This window comes from Takifugu rubripes, chromosome 19, assembly GCF_901000725.2.
Source record: "Takifugu rubripes chromosome 19, fTakRub1.2, whole genome shotgun sequence".
NCBI classification, from domain to species: Eukaryota; Metazoa; Chordata; class Actinopteri; order Tetraodontiformes; family Tetraodontidae; genus Takifugu; species Takifugu rubripes.
The window spans coordinates 7,659,770-7,682,251 of NC_042303.1; the positions used below are offsets into that span (position 1 = coordinate 7,659,770).

The 22,482-nt window shown below is 46.8% G+C and overlaps 3 protein-coding genes across 10 annotated transcripts; 2 read left to right on the forward strand and 1 right to left on the reverse strand.

Annotated features, from left to right (window-relative positions):
• On the forward strand, positions 1-7,855 carry b4galnt1b (beta-1,4-N-acetyl-galactosaminyl transferase 1b). Of its 5 annotated transcripts, none has more exons than XM_011613786.2 (12): positions 1-156; positions 962-1,022; positions 4,138-4,355; positions 4,434-4,610; positions 4,685-4,791; positions 5,194-5,234; positions 5,311-5,491; positions 5,564-5,656; positions 5,748-5,935; positions 6,010-6,150; positions 6,226-6,463; positions 6,545-7,855. In XM_011613786.2, the coding sequence occupies exons 3-12, from the start codon at positions 4,156-4,158 to the stop codon at positions 6,760-6,762; spliced, it is 1,584 nt and encodes a 527-aa protein (XP_011612088.1). In that variant the 5' UTR covers positions 1-156; positions 962-1,022; positions 4,138-4,155; the 3' UTR covers positions 6,763-7,855. The 5 variants fall into 5 exon arrangements, with proteins under 5 accessions (XP_011612088.1, XP_029682484.1, XP_011612089.1 ...); XM_029826624.1 differs by having other exon boundaries at positions 4,148-4,355; XM_011613787.2 differs by lacking the exon at positions 962-1,022.
• Positions 7,856-8,855: 1,000 nt separating this feature from the next.
• On the reverse strand, positions 8,856-18,339 carry arhgef25b (Rho guanine nucleotide exchange factor (GEF) 25b). 4 transcript variants are annotated; one of them, XM_029826622.1, is made up of 16 exons: positions 18,206-18,339; positions 17,690-17,789; positions 13,682-14,010; positions 12,752-12,885; positions 12,350-12,416; positions 12,112-12,215; positions 11,951-12,020; positions 11,777-11,866; positions 11,611-11,703; positions 11,487-11,537; positions 11,299-11,376; positions 11,026-11,217; positions 10,776-10,956; positions 10,502-10,707; positions 10,284-10,418; positions 8,856-9,583 (listed from the first exon to the last, which is right to left on the reverse strand). In XM_029826622.1, exons 1-16 carry the CDS (start codon positions 18,266-18,268, stop codon positions 9,497-9,499), a joined length of 1,980 nt encoding a protein of 659 aa, XP_029682482.1. In that variant the 5' UTR covers positions 18,269-18,339; the 3' UTR covers positions 8,856-9,496. The 4 variants fall into 4 exon arrangements, with proteins under 4 accessions (XP_029682482.1, XP_029682480.1, XP_011612085.1 ...); XM_029826620.1 differs by having other exon boundaries at positions 13,682-14,013; XM_011613783.2 differs by lacking the exons at positions 17,690-17,789; positions 18,206-18,339 and adding an exon at positions 16,423-16,854.
• Positions 18,340-18,861: 522 nt separating this feature from the next.
• ankrd33ab (ankyrin repeat domain 33Ab) lies at positions 18,862-22,032 on the forward strand. Its single transcript, XM_029826626.1, has 5 exons — positions 18,862-19,197; positions 19,482-19,763; positions 19,835-19,964; positions 20,029-20,169; positions 20,809-22,032. Exons 2-5 carry the CDS (start codon positions 19,503-19,505, stop codon positions 21,621-21,623), a joined length of 1,347 nt encoding a protein of 448 aa, XP_029682486.1. The 5' UTR covers positions 18,862-19,197; positions 19,482-19,502; the 3' UTR covers positions 21,624-22,032.
• Positions 22,033-22,482: the final 450 nt, after the last annotated feature.

Consider the following 22,482-nt stretch of genomic DNA (forward strand, 5'->3'; position numbering starts at 1 on the left):
TGCAATCTGGGGCCCTCTTTTGTCTGGAAGTGCTCCGTCTGTTCGCATGCAATCCAATTTGCAGCCCATCGAGTAACGGTCATTAAAAGGAGACGCCTTCGCGCAAGATGTGGAGCCAGAGTCCACCGTGCGTCGTGTGACTGAGGGGAGCACCTGGTAACTAAGAGCCTTGCATGTGATTTTATTCCCCCTTTTTCCTGTTATCATGGTGGGCATTTATTTGGGTTTGTATTTCTGTAGCTAAAAACGATGACAGAAAGTCCAGGCGTGTCAGGTTTTAGAAAGCTGCGTGAGTAAATGTGGACGGAATAAATGTGCACTTCTGATTGCGCCTTTTCTGTTGTGCAATCGTCAAACACCGAGAGGTTTATTTGTGCTCGTTCTCCTCCATTTGGGCTCATTTGCGACGAGGCTAATAAGGCCTGTCTGTCAGCTCGTCTTCTCGCGGTTTAATAACACAGATTTGGACATCATTTTATTCTTTTTAATTTAGCAGATGGTTAACAATAAGCGCAGACAATCGAAATAATGCACGCGTGTCACACGCACTCCGAGGTATGCCTGTGCGTGTAAATCACCGTCGCTTTCCCCCCCCTGCACCTTGGGGGGTGTTGTGCTGTATCAGGACCCCCTCCTTTGGCCTGTCATGATTTTTGCTTTGATTTTCCTTAACCCCTCGCGTAATAAGGCGCGTTCTTTATATTTACACTAATTTATTCGTGGGCTGAGCTTAAGCAAGAGCCGAACTGGCACCCTTGGCGCATCCGGTTGAGAAGGACCGTCGTGAGGAACCGTTTCCGCTTCGGACGCACATTCTCAAGAGACAACTCAAAGCGAGCAGCTGCTGTGGGACCATATGGATAATGGGCCGATTTACCATCACCATACCACAGCTTTGTCCTTATCTCAAACCTGTCCAAAGTATAATGAGCAATCCTGGCGTTTTTTGGCTTGTTTCTAGATGGAGAAGAGGCTCAGCACCTCTGAAGGAGCAGTTTCACTGACTGGATAAAAGCATTTGGGTACATTTCCTCACTTTCTTTCCTCCGGCAACGTTAAGTGACAACCGCCTTTTGTTTGGCTTCTGCCTGCGAACAAAACTGAAACATTAACGTTGAACATGGGCCGCGGAAAAGACCAGTTACTTTTAGTGATGCTCTGAGTTCCTGAGGGACTTTGCTTTTATCTTTATCCTTTTATCTATGTAACCTTGTATTACTGCTGCTTATATTAGTCAGCTATAATAATCACTGCTATGTAAAATCCAATTAGTTATCATTACTTTAAAAAAAAGCATGCAAACTGATTGTACTTAAAAAAACAAGTAAAGAGAACTCGTTATTTTAAGTTGTACTAACCAGCACTTCCTTCGTAGAGTACACTTACAAATGAGTTTAAGCAACTAAAACAATCAAGTAGAGTGTACTTGATAACTTAGTTTAGAATACTCTTGACTTAGTAAAGACTACTCAGAATTACAATTTTAATCTACTAAATGATTGCATGTTAAATTTACTCGCTTCAGTCCATATAACACAGTTATCTAAGTTGGACTGATTTAGCATTTCTAAGTTATATATTTACTTGAACAGCAATCTGACTTACTTGCTAAAACCATGCAAACTCGACTTCAGCAATCTAAGACTTCAAAAATATCTGTACAGGAATGAAAAACAGTCTCCAATCTCCTAGAATAATCTGAATTACAATTACGTAATAAATCAAGGTAATAACACAGTTGAAAGTTCAAATATATCAATTGTTTTTTATTTTTTCTTCCATTTATATCAACTTTTTTAAAGATTGCCTTTAATGACATCCACAAACACAGCTTTAATACTGTACAATCAATAATACAGTAAACACAGCTTTAAAACTGTAATAACTAACAGTTTATAGACCACAAGAACCAACATGCTGACAAGTGCACTTCTATATTCCTGAATAATGTTACTGTTAATGTTAATGTTTAATAATGGTAGTCTAAATGTAAAGCGTATGACAATCCAAACAAAAGGCAAAGTGCCTCAGGTAGGTTCTGGACATCATCCATTACAATACCTCCCTCAACAATGATGGCAGTAGATATTGGGTGAAGGTGGAGCTGATTTGGAACGAGTTGCTCATCTTCAGGGACAACAGTCAGCACCCCGACAGATACTTGTGCCCAGGTCTCATCGGTGTCACGATCCTGTGATGAAACCAAACAAAAACATTACATTACAACAGGGAAATGTTGTAAATTGTCACCATTTCAACTGTCCTGCCGACACTGCCTTCCAGCCTTGTGCAGTAAAGGAATACTAGGACGATTTGGGAGTTAACCCTTTCTCTATCATTTTCATAGAGAGACAACATGATCAATATCTTTTCTGTGTCTGTACGTGCAGTAGCTGGCTTTCAGCTCCTAACATCATGGCTTAGCTCAGTGCAAGCAATGGCAGTGAATAGAAGTCAGTGGTTCGGTAAAAGTGAACAAAATATCCACTGCCACGATTTGCGCTAAGCTAAGTTGCAATGCTAACAGCTGGAAGCCAGCCACTGGACTATATCAATCTAGAAAACATTTTAATTTTTTTTAGGCATCTCTGCTTTATTTGATAATGACTGTGGAATCAGCTCTCTCCATGGGTCAGAGAGGCAGACACACTCTCTACATTTAAGTCTAGGCGTAAAACCTTCCTCTATGACAGAGCTTTTAGTCAGGGCTGGTTCAGGCAGCCCTCTCCCCATCTCCCCCCCCCTCCTTCTCCTCTCTTTCATCTCCTTCTCATCTCCCCATCTCCTACTACTCTGCTCTGCCCCTCTCCTTGTCTTTTCCTCTCCCCCTCTTTCTCTTCTCTTCCCCCCATAACTGTGTGTGCTCCTTTAGGATGCTCATAATATAACTTACAAAGCAGGTGTTGTAGAAGTCACTGGGATCATCACCAAGTAGAACAGGGAGGCCTCGGAGTACCATGGTGCGCATTGCTGTCACATCTGGATTTAGATTTAGGATTTAGAAGTGGATGATGAACAAATTGAGCTCAAGATGCAGCATTCAAAAACTACAGCACAAAACAAGTTTTGCAAAACAATAAAATAAAAAAAGCAGCAAAACAGCAATCACTATTTGAAGTCACCTTACCATGAGAAATAAAGACAGACAAAGCCTTTCATAGACTTACCCCCATGAACTTGCTGCACCAACTCCGTCAGGGTCTGCCCCACACTTCCTTTCTTTGCCCTGAAGATCCCGACCAAGCGTGGTGTGTGGCGGTCCAGGGCCTCGGATAAGTCCCCCTGTAGGTTCTTGGTGACTACCCTGTTGAACTCTGCATACACCTGCAACACACAGCAAAAAAGCATGGTGAGTAAATAGGGCTGGGCCAGTGTGGAAAAATACATTCACAACCGTTAGTTTAATTTTATTACAACAGTAATTAGCAGACTGCCATTTTGTAGTTAGTCACGAGGCAGAATGACAGAACTACAGAAGATGCTAAGAGTATTAGAGCTACTGTACAAAAAAAACCAATAATACAGGCGTAAAAAAAAAAATCTGTTCTGGGAAAAAAGTCAGAATTTCTCAGATGTCTGACTTTTTTCTCTGAATTCTGAGATTAAAGTCTGAATTCAGAAGAGGAGGTGGAGTACTACAAAAAAAGGCTCACAAAGGAAAAACTATTTTATTATGATTATAATGTCGGTACTTGTTTCTCCGTAAAAAGAGCGGGCCACCGCTCCTTCAAAGTTTTCACCGGTTAGGCTAACGTTAGCTCGCTAACGCTAACAGTCGTAGCAGTAATTAAAACATATTAACAGGCACAAAATGATGGATAACTTACCTTACCTTTCTTCAAAAGAATAAACAAGACGACGCAAAATCATTGGTAGCTGGGCGGGAGACTGACTGTTGTTACTGCGCAGGCGCACTTGTGAGCTTAACTATAAATAAAGTAATCTGCACTCTAAACACTAAGTATTTTGCGTTTTTCACCATGCAAGTGACTGTTACTTAATAAATACAAGTCATAAGTGCATATTGTTGATAACCTAGTAAAGTTAACTAATGTTTGCATGTCAGGGCAGCTATTGGATTTTACAGTCTATAATATTTCCTAAATATGAAGCATTAAGTCTGAGTGTGTCTGTCAGTGTCTGTCAGTTTTAAGCATGCGCTCCCTGAGGAAGACGCTGCTGCTCGCCATCCTGGCCTCTGTGCTGCTGGTGTTGGCCCTCCTCCACTCGTGGCCCACCCGAGTGTACACGGCCGTGGACGTGTGGCAGCATCAGGGGCATCTGCAGGAGAGGCTTCCAGAAGCGGACCCCCGACTGAGCAACATCTCCTTCCACGTGAGGGACCACGTGGCCAGGTACACGTGCGCTTGTATCGAAGGGTCCCGGTACGCGAGCGAGCGTGCGCTGACGTCTTCCCGTCCGTCCGTCTGCAGCTTGTTGGCGCGCAATGGCTGCGTGTGCGAAGGTGAGGGCAGAGGAGTGAACCTGCCCTTTGCCCAGCTCCTGTTCCCCCGCGTGTCGGCGCAGCCGCTTCACACGGCCTTCGACGCCTCAGAGCTGGAGGACATCAAGAAGAGACGCGCCAAAGAGTACCAAAGCTTCCAGAAGAGGTGAGGCCACGTTAATGTCCATGTTTATGTCCCAGATGACACTGACCGGAATAGAGATGCTGCTGCTTCTTCAGACTGCAGACGTCTGCTGATGTCCTCGTCCTTGCCGAGGCCAATAATCCCCTACAGTACCCAACTCAGGGGGTGGAGGTTCGACCCTTGAAGACTATCATCATCCCAGGTAAGGAGGGCATTCCAAACTGTTCAGGCCTAAATGAGCGTCAGTTTTCAGATTCCATCTAGTGATTATAAACTCAGGGTTTATGATGTTTCTTTACCTGGATGCGATTTGCTAGAAGAAACGAGACCTCGTGTTGGGGGTTTGGGCTTTTGGGGAAATTTAGGGACCAATTGATCTGAGTGAAATCCAAATTTTAGTTGTGAAAAGCGGCAGTTAAAGCATCTACGGAAACCAAAGCAGCGGGTTTTTGGTTTAAAACGATTCCAATGAGGCTGAATTTGATCCCAACTGCAGCACGTGGAGCGCTAGCGATGCTGACGCGTCTCTAAATGCAGAGACTCTTCATCTGTCTGTGTGTTTAGGGAGCTAAACGTAAACATCCTATATGTTTCCCCTGCGTAGGCCTGGCCCTGCACGACAGCCGTCAGAGAGAGCGGTACTCTGTGAGTAAGCTAGCATGTCCCCCAGTGACGCCGCTGTCATCCCACTGACTCCGCCCCCTTCTCCGCCCCGCCGCAGGTAGACATTGCCGCCACTCTGGGGACGCTGAATGTGGCGGCAGAGGTGGACGGCGTGACGGTCAAAGGCGACGGCGAGATGCACATGAGCCTTTCGAGCGGCCGCCTGCCGAACCTGAACCGGCAGCTGCAGTTCGTCACCTACACGAACACGCTGTTCCACCCGAGCACAGCGGACACGGGTCTGTGGAGATTTCCGAACTCCTTTCACCTCTTGTGCGGTTTATTGACGTCCTTTCTGTTCCGCATTTCAGTGCGGCTTCAGTCCGAGGGCCACCGAGCTCTGTTCAGCATCAGGATCCGTCACGGCGTGACTCCGAAGCTGTACAACACAGGGTCCAACGGAGGTAACCAGGCAACAGACATACGCAGAACAGCGCAGACCTGCGCTGTTAGCTTCTGGCCGCTAACAGCCGACCGCCTCTTCCGCCTCTGCAGAGTATAACATCAGCGCCCTCGTGACTGTCGCTACAAAGACTTTCCTGCGGTACGACAAGCTTCAAGATCTTATCAACAGCATCAGAAGATACTATCCTACCGTCACCATAGTGATCGCTGACGACAGTGAAAACCCCAAAGCCGTCTCAGGGCCCAACATCGAGCATTACATCATGCCCTTTGGAAAGGTGGGAACGACCCCCGTTGTTGGTTTACTGCCGACCGTGTTGAGCCTGATGTGTCGTGTCGGGTGGTGCCGCAGGGTTGGTTTGCAGGGCGAAACCTGGCCGTCTCCCAGGTGACCACCAAATATCTGCTGTGGGTGGACGATGACTTCATCTTCACTGCTGACACCAAGCTGGAGAAACTAGTGGAGGTCTTGGAGAAGACCACTCTGGATCTGGTGAGTCGCCGCTCAGTACTGTCTTTAGTCTAATATCCGTTTGTCGTGATTTCCTGACCGCCCACTCCTGCCCAGGTGGGAGGGGCCGTCAGAGAGGTCACAGGTTACACCGCCACCTACAGGCAGACCATCTCCATTGAACCGGGCGAGGACGATGGGGACTGCCTACACATGAGGAGGGGCTTCCACCACACCATCCAGGGATTCCCCAACTGCGTTGTGACCGACGGCGTCATCAACTTCTTCCTGGCCCGCACAGACAAAGTCCAGCAGGTCGGCTTTGACCCTCGACTGGCAAGGGTGGCACACCTGGGTGAGTGGGGTCGGAGACCGGGGGAGAGCACCCTGACCCTGAGTGAATCTCATGGCTGGTTTCCTTTTGGCTGCCTCGCAGAGTTCTTCATCGACGGCTTGGGATCGCTGCACGTGGGATCCTGCGACGACGTCGTCGTCAGCCACGCCGCCAAAATCAGGCTCCCCTGGGTCAGCCCGTCGGAGAGCGACAAAACCTACGCCAAGTTCCGTTACCCGGCGGCCTCCTCCAAAGACGTGTACATGAAAAACAGCCTCCTGTTCTTCAAAAACCGTTTCCAGTGTTTGACTCATAATTAGACCCCCCCACCACCACCACCACCATCTTATTCTCCTGAGGGGAGCTGCCAAAGAAGTTCTGTCCTCTCCGTCCATACGGGTTTGCCTTTAGAGAATCAGCACAGAGCTCAGAGATTCAGATCCGGAGGAAAATTGTTGCTCCGGTCACATTTTACAACGCTTGTTTCTCTGGGTCGTTGGGTCACAGCGGACCGGAACACCAGAATCCGCTGCGGAGGAGCGTGGGAGGTGTGAACGATGCCGATGCGGATCTCTTTTTTACAGACCTTTCTACCAGTGTTATCTGATCTCTGCGTGGGGCTCCGGGGCTTTATTACGTGTGTTATGCGTTTCCTTCCGGAAATTTCGGCGTTTCAGGTTTTGGTTCTTGGCATCTGTGCCGTCCCCCTACTGGTTCAGTCAACTGTGACCAGTAATATTGACAGTATTAATGGAAAAAAAACAATCAACTGAGGAACAGCATCAGTCTTCAGTGCGAGGAAAGTGGGAAAAGATGGAAAAAGTCAGTCAGATTTATGAACGCCGATGCACTTGGTGTTCTCTTTTACACGTCCCATTTTTGATACTCTTTGTGCTTGAGAGGACTCCAGGATAGGTTCCTACATATCAAGAAGGAAGATGTCACCTGTTTTCCACATTCCAAGCACTTTATATCACCGAGGCTGACGTCTGCCTTCAGAGGTTTCTGCTGGTTCGGCAGCCAGACGCGAGGAAAGTCGCCGCCTGTCCCGTTAGCATGATTAGCAGACCATGCAATCAGATCCTCCCTTCAGTTTGTATTTGTTTGGAGCAGAATCGTCCCGTCTTTTCACTGAAACGTGTCTTTGTCTGTTGGAACCCTTCCTTCAGGCCCTGCTTGACGCTCCTTGTTTCTGCCTTGGTCAAGTGAACTGAGAGACTGATTTAAATGCGTTCTGCAGCCTCTTGAAACCATATCAGACATCTCGTTTCTACAGATGTCAAGATGTGCCAGTGACCAGACGAGCTTACCCATGTGTTTATAATGCTTGTCAAAGAAAATCTATAATGCTTGTTAAAGTTTTGGGTGATGAGGGGATAAAAAGTATTAATTAAAAAAAGCCATATTATTGCAGTGTCTTATTTGTTATACTTTCAACATCAGGATGTTGAATGATGTCATTGGATATCACGTTTGCGGCCTTGAGTCACGAGATTACAGCTGTTGCACTGTCCAGATGTGATTTCATTTGCACCCAATAACAGTGTTGCAAAAGTGTCACACTTAAAAGGTGTTTAAACACCTGACCTGTGAATTGGAGTGAATCACAGTGGCTTCGGGAGGTCTTTTCACCTTAAAATTAACTCTTTCCCATGTGGCTTGGATGTACTGTTGCAAGTTGTACATTTTCTAAACGGCAACTGCTGGACTTTCTGTGTCTGCTGAGTATAAATGTTTTAAATTGCTGATAGTGCAAAGAAGAGTGGTTGGGTGAAATGGAAGGCGATAGATCTCCATGCTTAATCGCTCCAGACTATCAAAAAAGCAGATGAACAGTGACAGCACAACCATACAGAGGGTTGAATATGTATTATTTTATTTAAAAGGCTTAAGTGTAGTGATTAGTTCATTTGATGTGTGAAATCCCATTTTGACATTAATATGTGAAGTATTGTATCTATCCGCTAGAGGGCGCCGCAGGTCCGGTTTTAATTGTCGGTCTTAAAAAGAACGTTTAATTTCTCAGTTATCTGAAATTTGATCCCCTAAAATGTTTTAGATTAAAATGTCTTTACATTAGTAGCAGTATGCACTCAAAAATAAACGTGTGACCAATGACATTATTTTTATTGCCTACAAGAGAAAGTAAGGCCATCAATATTAATGATTACTTGAGTCTAAAAACCCCTTTGAACAATAAATTTAGACATTCGAGAGAAAAATGATCTCAGACATGGAAAAGATTTGGAAAACAGAAAATCTACAATAAAAAAAGACACAGAACTACTGAACAACCTTAAGATATGGCACAAAATAGCAATCCTATAAGGCATAGACTGATTATCAGGCAGATTAAAGGAAATTGTTTTTTGTTTTTTTTAAATCTTAAAAAATGAAAGACAAAAACCACCTCTGTCTTTGTAGTGACATATCCCTTTTATTGTACAGAAATTCTGACATTTTCATTCACATATTTACGTATGACATATTTGATCATTTAAAGTCTGACAGGAAGAGATCAGCACCTCCACTTCCACTGTGTTCCTTTTTTCCCTCTTTCTGCTTGATGAGGATGTGTGTTTGTGCGCATTTGCAAATGTGTTCAGGTCAGATTACGCTCTAACAATGGCACAGTTAAAATAGCCCACAAAAGGTAAATAAAACAGCTAGTCTGACTTCATGCACATTATTAGCTAATTACTAACACAGGACAAAAAATCCAGCTTCTACAACGGTAAAAAAAAAAGATTCTTTTTTTTTTTGCACTACAGTTATTCTTGGACTGATTGGAATTCCAGGATTTGAGGATTTGAGTCCTTTATGAAAATAAAATGTACTACAAAAATATTCATTGTGAAGTTTGGCTGAAAAAGTAGGACATTTCTACATATGTGTGGCTTTTAGTTGTCAATGTCGAGGCGCACATACGTAACCAACATAATCAGAGTAGCCAGAGAGGTTTCTGAGGGACATTTGGTCAGGACGACTTGGTGGAAGACAAAACTACTTTTTCTTCTTTTTAAAAAAAAAAAAAGTTCATTTAAAAAGAAAAGATTACAACGCCGTATCTTTGTTTGTTCTCTGTGCTGAAATTGTTATGCCATCATATAACACGGTTGCCTGGAAACCAGCAGTCAGCCCCTGAGAGCAGAAAGAGAAACAACCACAATCACACCAGTCAGAAGAAACATTTCATCCCGTGTGAGGCTAAAATATCTGCCTACATTTCGCCGTGGAGATGGCTAATGCAATTAGCACACTAATTAGCCAGATCTCCATCCAATCAGACATTTGGACTGACGGTGTTAGCCTAACGAGGTGGCCTGTGTTTGAAGGATTGTCTTTATTTAACAGGAAAACTGTGCAGCCATTTATTAACCTCTCGACTCAAACCTGGGTGGCGTCCAAAGCAAAAGGAGCCAATAAAGTGGATCTACAGCACGCAGATCTACAGTCGACCTCACGGTGTTGCAGTTCATCGCCGCACCTTTAAATATAAATGCCACTTTTGACTCAGATAATAAAAGCAGCAGGTCAATCGTTCGGGCCTCAGTCAGTTTGTAAACGTGGACAGGAAGCAGAGAGAGGACGATGACCTGGTGGAGCGAGGCCAGAAAAACACGAGCGATCGCAGCGTTTCCACTGCAGGGTGGAAGTCTGAGCCTCGCAGATAAAAGAAAGGGTTGGTGCAGATGGACGAATGAATCAATGAGCAGCTGATAACAACGGGGGACACGGCGGGGACACTGATGGGACGTTAAACCAAAGCACCACCAATGTGAAACAAGGCAAAATTCATCTAAACCTCCTTCTTATCGCGTCAATCACAGCCGAAACCGACCTGTATGCCGCGCGCTCTGCTGGGGGACAGGCTGCTGGACGTCCCCTGTCTCCCGTCCACACTCAAGCTGAGCTGCTGGTGGCAGAAAGCTGGAGGACGCGTGAATTGAGGACTTCCGCCACACGGGTTAGAAACCTGGGAGGCAGAGATTTGTTGGAGAAACTGACAAACGAGGAGACGCATCGATGCGCAACTGAGGAAAGATGGCGTCCACTCACGGCCTTGGCGGCCAGGCTGTGCTGCTGTGGGTGCCACGAGGACAGGGGGTTGCCGTAGGACAGCAGGGAGGGCTGCTGGCAGTGGTCCATGGATGAGGACGAGCGAGGGCAAAGGCCCGATGCCGCCGCGGCGGGGGATTTGCCGTTCCTGCCCAGGCTGTGTGACGTGCTCTCCTTGCGCTGGTATTCGATCGGCGACTGGAGCGCTACGGGGGAGAAGAAGACACGTCAAAACGGCGTCCACTTAAATGTCAAACTCGAAAACGTTCTCCACCGTTGAGGAAGTTCCTCTGAGTCTCTAAAATCTGGACCACGTCGTCGAACCAGGCCTGCTTTATTTGCGGGGACGCCACTTGCATGACGAAGCGGGCCACGCTGCCGTCGGTGCCTCTGGAGGTCAGCACCAGGCAGCCGGGATGCTCCTCGGGGTGCTCCTCCACTCCCAAACAGCTGACCTGAGAGGACGCAGGACACTGGCAGCAACCACAGCGTGACAGCAGAGCGATGGGTGCTTTGATGCTCACCTTGATGCTGTTTTTGAAGGTGTACCCTGGCAGGGGGAGCCCTTTCTTCTTGTCTATCGGCTCGCTGAAAATTACCAGCTGCTCGAACAGGAAAACCCTCCTCTCTCTGGCTCTGGACAGGATGCCGTTTTCCTGCTCGCTGACAAAGAAGGTATCCTGCTGGAGCAGCTTCCCCTGGGCCGTGATCTTGCCCTGGAGCGGCAGGCACGCATCGCCGTGTCAGTTTGTTTGCGACCCACCGGAAGATTTTAGGAGAAACCAAACAATCCTCACTTCGAAACCCTGAAGCCGGCCCACGTTCATCATGTCGTTGCAGCGTTTTGGCACGAAACACATCACCTCCACGGCTCTCTGAGGGAGAAACCAGCTCTTAGTCCAAGCAAACTGAAATGAACAGCCTGATCCTGCACTTATCAGGGTTAAATCAGCTCCGCTGGAGTAGAGTTCTGGACTCTGGGTACCTGCAGATCCTCAACATCCCGTCCTGCTTTGATATAGTACTTCAGGAAGTCCTGGGAGCCCAAACAGAGACACTTGTTTAATCAGACAACTGATGATACGAGATCCTGGGAATGAGACGCCCACCTTTAGCAGGAGCTGATACTTCATGATCCTCTGAACAGGTTTGATGAGCAGGTCGTTGAGCTGCAGCCTGTGGCCCAGCCGCTGCCTGAGCTCCTGCCCACAAAGACCCAAACACAAACATTTCTTCTCACCGTCTCTCCAGCGATAGCGGTGGCGGCGCACTCACCTCGAAGTAGGTCTCTATGAACTCAGAGACGATGTGCTCGGACTTGGGTTTGTTCTGGCAGTAGACCACGTACATGTGGAGACGGCGTTCCTGTGGAGGAGGATCATGGTCAGAACCTGTCTGGGAGCCCTGCTGCTCCAAGATGAGGCTGTCGGCTATAAAAACCCATCTCACATGCTTGATGAAGAGCTGGGCCAGGCTGTCTGGATCAGCCAGACATTTCTCCAACTCTCCCAGGAAGTAACTACAACGACGGAGGAGACTTGAGAAAGTGACAGAGAGGAGCTGGAGCAGAACAGACAGACAGACAGACAGACGGAACAGCTCCGACTCACTCTTTGTGCCAGTCGTAGATCTGGTGGATGTTTCCAAACACCATCCTGTCTTTCCCCCTCATATCTTCTGGAACTCCCTGACTAGCCATTGTGGCCATGTAGCCCTACACACACACACACACACACACACATGCACACACAGAGTTTTCCTCTTTGGGGTTTTGCAGGAAACTGATAATAATGAAAGTTGTTATTGTCCGTCTTGAGTGGATTCTTTCATTTCGGGTTAAAGACACACCTGCACTATGAGTCCAAGATCTTCCACGTACAACCGCTCTGTTTCTATCAGCTCTGACAGCACATATCTAAAAATAGAAATTAAAAAAAACTGAAAACGTTGATTTGGATTCCATGGTAATGGTAATAGCCAGCAGCTAGCTTAGCCTAGCTGGTGCCACTATACATCTGGCTGTCCACATTGTGGATCTGTGCTTCAGTTGGTTTTTATTTTCTCTTGAAAAGCCATTCCAATCAGGCTTTTCAAGTTCCGGTATGGTGGTGTTTTATTGCTTGCAGGCTAACTTTGTCCACCTGTTTCCAGGCTTTAATGAGCTCTGACAGCAGCTGCATCTTTCTGGTGCACAACAGGACAACAAATCATCACATCCAAAATGTCTCCGCAGCAGACGCAGGCACCTACAGGCTCTTCTCTAAGGCGATGCTTCGCTCCTCTTCGCTGTCCACTGTTGCCGACCACTGGCTGACTGAGTCATCCGGGGGGCTGCAGGCCTCTTCCCTCTGCAGCGCGTTGATGCTGACGCTGGATCTCCGACTCTAGAGCACAGAACACGAGGACGCGAGGGACATTTTACACAGCTGGCGAGAGCTGTGATGCAGCAACGTGACATCGATCAGCATGAGCCACAACATTAAATGTTTAAGAATCCCCCCCCCCACACCGCTCGTCAACCAGGTAACTGGGAGGAACTCTTCCTTGTCCCTGGTGGAGACTGTTTTAAACCAAATCCAGTAAGATGAGAGCCGTTACCACTTTTTAATACCCGAGGAGACTGCTGGGTGGAGGGAGTCGCAAATGTTTCACAACTGAAGGTGAATATGGAGCAACAACTACTGTGTAACACTGGTCAGGCCACACAGGGAAGTTATGGTCTGTTAGTGGCAAAAACAACCCCCGAGAACGCCTGATCTGTTAGCACAGTAGGAAGGCTGATAAATTTGCTTTTGTTCAATTAAAGCAGCCATTTGCCGATGACTCCTGTGCGTTTGTTGCTAACACCTGTTAGCGGTTGCCAGCAGCTTTAGCGGTTTTGCGGCTGTGCTCTGCTTGACTGGGAGACAGTTAGACTCCTCGCTCACGGCCGTGACCCCGTTTTGACCTCTCCGGCTCTGTTGGGCGTGCCTGTTAATTTCAGCTGCCTTCAGGGAAATCTCAAAAATTCCACATCCCATGAGCACGCGGGCAAACAAAAAAAACCCGACGCATTAATGCAATGTTATGATAACCTGTAAACAGGAATAAATGATGAAATTATAAAAGCGATAGAAAATACATGCAAAGAGAGTTTGGGCAGCATATTGTGTTGTTCTGCATCTCTCTGTTCACCCTCACCGTCTCTCCTGATGGGAGGATGGCGTCGTAGTGGGGTGACTCCAGAGGCCCCGGCTGCATCTCACCGTGGGAAAGAAGCGGCAGCGGTGGCGGGAGGTGACTCCTCTCCGACCCGCGCCCCTCCCCCTCGACTTTACCCGCTTCTCCAGCGGCATCGGGGTTCGCCTTGCGGACGGGATTGGTGAGCCATTTCTTGAGGGCGGTGACGGGGTGCCGCGATCCCCCAGAGGGAGAGAGCGAGCAGGGGCTGGAGCTCCTTGAGCCCCGGCGGAGCACGGAGCCCCCCGACGCGGGGATACTGGCCTCGCTGCCAGCCACAGAGTAGGACTCTGCTGAGAGGACACAAAGAGGGAGAGCGACTGGGTTAGAGTGCAGTAATTATGGGGTGCATCCTCTGGGGTCAGACACCGCAGACAGATTTCTGCACAAACATTTGGTTCAATTTCCTGTGCTAAGCCCTTCGCTGCAGCTACTTCAACCTTTCTGAGCACAAAAACAGATCTGTCGTGCTCCATTAAACTGTGAAATACAATACAGCATAACATTATTTACAACTGAAGAGTTTGGCAAACACAAAAAATAAAGTATTAGAATTCTTGTCATTTTGATGCTAAAATTGCCGTCATTTGCTCACGTCCCACAGCTGGATTTGATCGTCATCTGGGATCTGGAAATGCTACTAAACCCTCAACCCTACTCGCTGAAGCAAGAAACCCAACATTAATGCTTCATTCACTGATCTTTCCAACCAAGTGGAATCTTTCAGGAGGCTCGCCGGGCTGCAGAAACCACTGCTCCCAGTCAGCACATTTCAATAAAATGGAACTAGGAGTAGAATCCCGTGGATTTGTGGCTGAGCTACTTGACAAAAAAGCCAGCAAACCGCACTTTTCTGACCGGATCCATGTGTGTGGATTTGCATCAGTGTGGTACAGAAGTCCAGTCAAAAATCTATCAGCATAAACCTGCTGCTTCACTCATGCAGACAAACTCATTCCTGTAATGGGATGATTAAAAGCGAGAGGACGCTGAGGCGTGTAGGTTCCAGATGTTCCAGTGGTCGTTACTAAGACGAGGCGACGCCACAAACTTGTGCAGAGGACGCAAGCTGGCCTCTTTTATCATGAGAAATCGTGTAACTTCATTTCTAAACACTCCACAATCTGCTGAGTGTTCATAAGTCTACTTTAACAGGCGCTTTGCTACACTCACTCAGATTGTCCCGTTTTATCATCGCTGCTTATGTAATGTGCCGTTTTCCCACCGGAGCGCCGTCCAGACCCTCAGGATTGCCTGCACGCATCCTCATGCAAATTTAATAACATTAACCATCTGTCCACTAAAACAGTGAATAAAAACAGCAGTAAAGTTATTTTAGATAGAATTGGCCTAGTTTGTTGGCGGAGGATGCTGTTCTCAGACTGATGGATGGATTCATTTTGGGAGGGGTCCTAGAGACAGAGACCGAAACAAACCCCCAGTGAGAGCTCAGCCTCCATAATCTTTGGCCAATATGGTTGCAAATCCTGGCCGATGTAGGTTGATGTATTTGGAAAAAGGACGGTTTAACCACGTCAAAACAGGGCTGAAATGTAACAGCCAGCTGATCCAATCATCCAAACATTTCCCGGTGTACAAATGGTCACGTTAAGGTCACTGCCGAATCATTTATAGTAGCCATTAGCACTGGTAAGCAGGTTATGTAAAAAATAATTTAATATCTCTTTATATGACTTGTGACTGCACCATATACAGAAGCACCACAGGAGCTCTGCTTCTGCTCCACTCTTGACACTAAATCTTTGACTAAAACCTCAGTGGTGTACTTTATAGCTACGTCTTTTTTGAGGAAATGGCGAGACGCCTGAGCGCAAAAGGCTGCGATTTCACAGATCAGGCCCACGTTGACCCACCTTGTGTATTTGGGTGTCCACTGAGAGTAAATGTACAATTTCTGCAAGTTTGATAGCAGCCGTGTGACGTTCAACCGGGCAGAACGGGGAGTCAAATATGACACAACTGCTTCAGCTTTAGATCACTTTATTTACGGGTAAATCAAGGAGATTTTCAAAAGCTGTGTTGGATTTCGCATGGGCCCTTCAAATGCTAATCTTTGTAGCTCCTGTTTAATATTTGACCATAACATAAACATGGAGGTGAATAAAGTGGCAAGTGAGCTGTTGTATAGATGCACTCATCTGCTAAATACTGTGCACGGATGGCGTTGGTATTTCCTCACTACCTGGCGCTAATGACCACAGACGCGCTGCTGGACGGATTCTGAGTCAGGATGTTGCCGTGTGTGACGAAGGAATTTGCAGGAAAACATGTTTCTTGTGTGAGACGTCAAATGGAAGAAAAATAAGTCCGTTTGAAGTCAAAAAACAGGAAAGAATATTAATCTCCTGAGTGTATTCACACAATACAGTTGAAAGCCCAACTAGTTTCACTTTCGAGGAGACTCTTGGAAAGGGATAAATTGGGCATCGTTCAGAGAATGTCTGATTTTTCCACATTTATCTGCACGTCAGAGCCACGCTGACAGGAGAGGAGCTGATCTGTAATCACTCACTGTACAATTGGAACACCAGGGGATTTAGGGGTCGGGCAGTAATGGGAAGCCTCTGTGTATGTGCACCATCAAGCGTGTGTGTGTGTTTGTGTGCCTACTGGGGAAGTGATCTTCTAAAACATGCAAAAGCAAAACATACTCAGTAGCCAGAGTGAGTCCATCTGCATACCTCTGCCTTGGCCCACGCAGCATCCACATTTCCCGATCAGTTTAGTGAACAGGTGCTGACAGCCGCACCCTTGCTGCTGGTGACCTCCTTTCATGGTGATCCATCGCCGCCGCTGTGCTCGAAGATCTCAGACGCACCCATCAAACCGAAGACAAGCGAACGCTTCAGAACACGGGAGGATCATCATCCCAAAAGGAGAATAAACTCCTGGGGTGGAAGAGTGGAATGTTGTTTCTTCCTCATGATGGCATGGAGAACGATGTAAAGAACCCAGGAGCTGCAGCTCTTCCTCTCGGCCACCTCTCTGTGCCCTCACACAGTTGGTGAAGAGCGGAAGAGTGACTGAAACTAAGAGCGAGCGGGGAGTAGAAGCAATGAGGGAGGGGGGGCAGTGCCCTGGCGTGCCGCACAGACATCTGTTCCCAAGTTCCACCTCCTCTCACTTCTCTTCTCTTCCCTCTCCTCTCCTCCCTCTCTCCCTCTACACATTACTAGTCAATACAAGTGTGACAAACATGGGTTTTTCAGGAAATTGGTAATAGAATGAATATCTGTGGTGCTCGGAATTATCCTGTGTGTCCCAATTTCCCAGATTGACTGACGTCAGCAGATCATTACGTAGTAAAGAATCATCTGCATATACAGTGTTTTTATGTTATCAAACTAAAGAATGTCTTCCCTCAGGAGCCATTTCCTGCTCTTGTTTATCACCACAGGTACTGTTTCCTCCCAGGCCCAAGGCACAAACACGTGGAAATGACTGACACACAATGCAGCGATCAGGTGGGCCGGCCCACTTAATCTCCAAGCCAAGATTAAGCCTTTACCATGAGATGATGGCTGCTGCACAGCTGTCCAGGCGCTCTGCCTTTATTGTGATTCAAAGAGATTTACCCTTAAACCAGAACGCTGCGAGAGCAAACGTGGACAATGATGTGTGTGATGAACGCCGTCTCCGTAAGACAAACAGGCGTTACGCTGTTGCACGCGCACAAATGAGAAGTCACTCGGTGTCACAGGTTAAGAAACACAACTCTGGAATCCACTGAGGACAGATTACAGATGTAAAAATACCAAAACGCTCTTGGCCGTCGGGTTAAGCTCTTAAAAACTGCAAACATGATCCCTGTGAGCTCCTGACGGTGCAGGATTATTGTGTGCGCAGACGTGCCGGACAAGCCGATGATGTTTCAGGCGTCCAACGTGAAAGCTGCTCTTCTTTTTCTTTTTAAGGGATTTAAAGGAGGGGCAAAGACACTGGTGTTACCTGTGCGTGCTGCAGTCAGGCTGAGCTTCCTGACCCACTTGGACTGCTTCTTCTGAGGGTTTTCATCCCCCAACAGTTTCTCCAGGCTGGTGTTTGAAATCTAAGGAGACAGACATGAGTCCAAAGACACTTTCGAATGGATGTGCAACTAAATTGGCAAAAAGACAAAGTCATTCTGGTGCGTTTCAGCTCTCTCTCCACGTCCATCGTCATTCCTCCCGGACTTTTGGCTGGTCGTACTTAACTCACACACAGTAAACACACTACAAACCCATTTCTGATCTTTCTGACGAAGTGAGAAAAAAATCACTGATTGCATATCGACTCCAAAAAAAAAAGTGTCTTATTTGTTAAGAAACCACGTGAGGCGAGCCAGACGTGCAGGAATGCGCGGTGGTTTTCTCATCGCATTGATATTTTTTGATTCACAGCATTATAAGTTCCTAAAGAATGCTGAGGACGTGTCGGGACGAGGGGACGTCCACGTATGTACGAGGTGAGAGGAAACACACTCACGTTATCCACCCTGTGTTGGAGAAGTTGTTCGGTCCTTTCTTGCACTTTTGCCAGAGTCTTCATCTTGCATCTCCTTCGAAATGCTTTTCCTTTGAGTCCCTTTTCTTTAGTCAATAATCCATTTTGTTTCTTTGAGACAGGAGAAGAAGCTCAGTCTTTTCAGGAAAGAGCTCAGGTAGCCGACAGAGGTTAGGTATGCTTCCCACTAGGTCGCAGTTCTCCTCTGGGCAGATGAAGACAGATGGAGTGGGAACTATCGTCAGGGCCCTCTGGACAAGAGGGTGGGCAATGTGTCCGGACAGGTCCAGTCACGTCCCACAGGTCCCTCTGGCTGATTTCAGTCAGTCAGTGACCTTTCCCAGAGACCGATTCTTATCTGAAAATAGCTTGAGGAAAACTTAAAGTGATTTCTTCTTGCCTGTTTATAGATGAGAGCCTTCATGATCTCAGCTCCTGTGCTTCAAATAGTGTGTTGGATCGGTGTCTCACAACGAAGTTGATACTTTGCCAAGACAGTTTTTTTGACAACAGAACACAATAAAATTAATTTCCCCCACTTTTATTAATTTAATTCCCCAGCATTGTTAGTTTCCTGGGCAGAAAAAGAATATTAAACTTTGAGGAACTAGTTTTTTTGTTGTTAAATAGACTTTTTGCATGTCCAAAAATATGCTATGTATTTTAAAAGACACTGGAGTTGCGTTAAAAGTTAAAATTGCCGAGGCAGGCTAATCCTCTCCTGACAGCTTTGGTAAGTGGGATGAGCTAAACTTGGATGTGTAAGGAAAGTCGAGGCTCCTCCTCTCAGTCTGACGTGAACAACACCATGTGGAGACGGATACGGAGCCAGAGAAAAAACTCGGCCGCCACGGAAACCTCAGCGGAGGTCTTGAAGGAAGTCAGAAGTTGCCCACATGTGGGCCGTGAGGGGTGACGCACGCGTAGGAAGGTGTGGATCCCTGCGTCCACATGTGACCCGTCACCTGTCTGTGGTAAGACTTTATTCTTTATTTCACAAAAACTTTCAAATCTAAGAGCAGGCAGGCGCTGCAATTGTGCTCCCGAAGGAGTAAAAAGTAGAGGAAGACTTGGTTTTTTATTGGAACTTGATTTTCTCCACATCTGAGAGTGGTTATTCTGAGGCAGCTTGTTCTTCATTTAGCTGCTCACTCAGCAGGGCTGATCCACTTAGATCCACACTCTTGTAATCTCTGACTGGCTACGATCATCATGACTTGGCCTCACCTGGCATTAACTCACACTGACATTCTCCCAGGCGTAGCCAAAGCGCACAACGATGGCCGCCACAGCAGAAGACCCTACTTTAGGCTCCGGCCCCGATGAGGATTACGACTCTCCTTCAGGGGACGGTTCTGATTCAGACAGCATCCTCTCCGACGATTCAGTGCTCCCAGATTACATCCCAGAGGTATCAAACAGGCGCACGGCGTCGACCCTGTACCGAGCCTGCGCCTGCAATGACGGCGACGCCCTGCGAAGAATTCTGGAGAGAGGGGTGATGAGAGACGAGGTGATGGAGGCGGATGTCAACGGCCAGGTGAGACATTCCTCCTTAATGGTTCTAGTTCAGAGCCTTAAAACTAAAACACCTTAAACTGTGACCAACAGAATGGCTTGATGGCGGCGTGCAGCAAAGGCTTTATGAGCATCGTACACGGGCTTCACGGCTGCCCCTTCATAGACATCAATCAGCAGGACAATGAAGGCAACACGGCTCTGATGATTGCAGCCCAAGCAGGTACAGAAGCTTGAGAAAACAAGGAGTTCTTCTGTTTTCACACCAGATGTTCCTCTCTCTGCAGGTCACATCAGCACAGTCATGTATCTCCTAAACTACTTCTCCGGGATTGACACTGAAATAAAGGACTGCCGGGGGTTCACGGCCCTCATCAAAGCTGCCATGACCGGTCGCACCGACGTTGTGGCTGTTCTGGTTATGGCTGGTGCGTAACAACATTCTTGCCGCATCCCCTGCCGACCTGGTGTGTGTGGATTTGAAGGCAGCCAAAGTGCCGGTGCTGCTCGACCGGTTTAAGAGATCACTCTGAGGACATTATCGCAACTTAACACAGTAATCTCTGATTTACTAGTCTTGCAGGCTGAGCGAAGATTAGTTACATATTGAGATATTGCTTCTGTGGTGCTGGAGTCTATCCCAGCAGGAACACAGGCTGCATTAGTTCATACCAGAGACCGACCAAAAGGATTTAAATATTTGCTATCAAGTCACCTAATTGGCTAAATGACCTTTAATATATAAAAAAAGACACATACTTTAATGATAAAAGAGAAAGCAATTAAAGTTATAGCATCCACGTTTGTTTAGACATTTTGACTGATGCTATGATTTAAAGGTGCATAAAACTGATGCATTTTTAGGCCAGAACCTAAAGGAAAATATAAAATTTCTTTAGTATCAGGTGGGGACTACTTCACTTCACATGCCATCACTAGTGCTTTATTCACTAATCTGAATTGCCAAATGGAGGTAATTAATCAATAGAATCACAGAGTTGTAGAATATGAATGTATTTTTTACTCTGGTATTTGCAACAGCCATCATTGCCTGTGTTGGTTCCCAGGGGCCGACTTACGTGCGGTGGACACTACAAAAGGAAAACATGCCCAGGACTGGGCACTGAAGACGGGCCGCTACGAGACGCTGCAGCGGCTGCGTCGCCTGGAGACGAGTCCAAAAGCCGAGCAGTTCTGTGAGAGTTATGTCCCCGAGTGGCCCGAGCTGAAGGAGAGGGTGGCCAGAGCCACCGAGAGGAAGAGCGCCACCGAGAAAACCACCCAGTGCGTGAAAAACACATTTGGATTTAGATTTCCTCATGACCCTGAAGACAATGGCTGCATGGATCACATGGTGCGCATTACAACCGGTGTCCATAGCTACCTCGTTTCGACTGGTTGCCGCCCACTCTGCCCTACAAGCCCCCCGGAGGTGGGGAAACCACGTCTGACTGTGCCAGAACTAGTGAAGAAATATCCAGATACGGAGTTGGAAAAGAGCTCAGTGTGTCAGTGGAACCTGTCTGCGTCGCACACCGACCCCTCGGCACAGGCTGCAGAGCGCGGTCCTGCAGCCTGTGCCGAGACAGCAGACAGGAGGAGCCTCCTCTCCAAGGCCTGCACCAAAATCGCCGCTACCTTCATCCCTCGCAGCCTGGCCAGGAGGAACAGCGTGTTCCCCTCCGGATGCATCCCCACGATCAGCGTGCGCGGGCCTTCAGAGGCAGCGCCAAAGAAAGAGAAGAAGAGGAAGACAATGGACAAGCGCTTCCTGGAACCACCCAAGTGGAAGTACAAGGAGATCAAGGATCTGAAGAAGCAGGAGAAGAAGGCCGAGAAATTAAACAAGGTCAAAGAGAAGAAGAAGGAAACAAAGAAGTGATTTTGTCCTTTTGAAGGAAAAAAACAACAACAATCTTTTACTTCTGAACTTTAAGAGTTACTTTCCAGAAAAATGATGTGAAAATATCTAATTTAAAACATAAATGGAAAGTTTCTTTTTTCATTCATGTAGGCTGATCTACCTCATCCATAAATGAGGAAAGAAAGATGTAAATATTCTGAACCCATACACTGTATCACGCCTCCTTTTATAAGTTCATATTGTTTTCGCCAATGATTATTTTATAAACTAAACATAAGATGCTTCATAGCAGAGGATCTGTTACATCAGTGGGTTCATCTCAGAGGTTTAGCTCCAATAGAATCACCTAAATGATGATCTGATTAATTCTAATAAACATAACTGTTTTATGAAAGGATTCCTCAAATAAACATTCTCTGAAATGTTATAAAGGCACTTGACTTTGAATCTGATTAAATTTGGTGAGATATCAGCTTTGAGATACATTTAATTCTCCTTCGTCTTCTTGACCACATTGCTTTCAGCCTTCCTTGCTTTGTCTATACCGGGGTTCGAACCCACAACCTTCCGTTTCTCAGCTGAGCCCCCCTGCAGCCTGAGCTACCATTTGACTTTATGCTAGGTCATTTTTGGTTTGCCCTTACATTTGATTGTATATCTGAGTTACAGAATAAAATCAGGGATTGCATGATGATGATGATGATGATGATGATGATGATGATGATGAAGGTGATGATGATGACAGCTCCCTGTCCAGGTACGGGAGGCTGACTCATCTCTACTTTTAAGATTAGGCTTAAAACCTACCTCTTTGAAAAAACGTATTATCCCTAATTCTGTAGTTCCAGTTACTATCATAGATAGACAAATTATCATA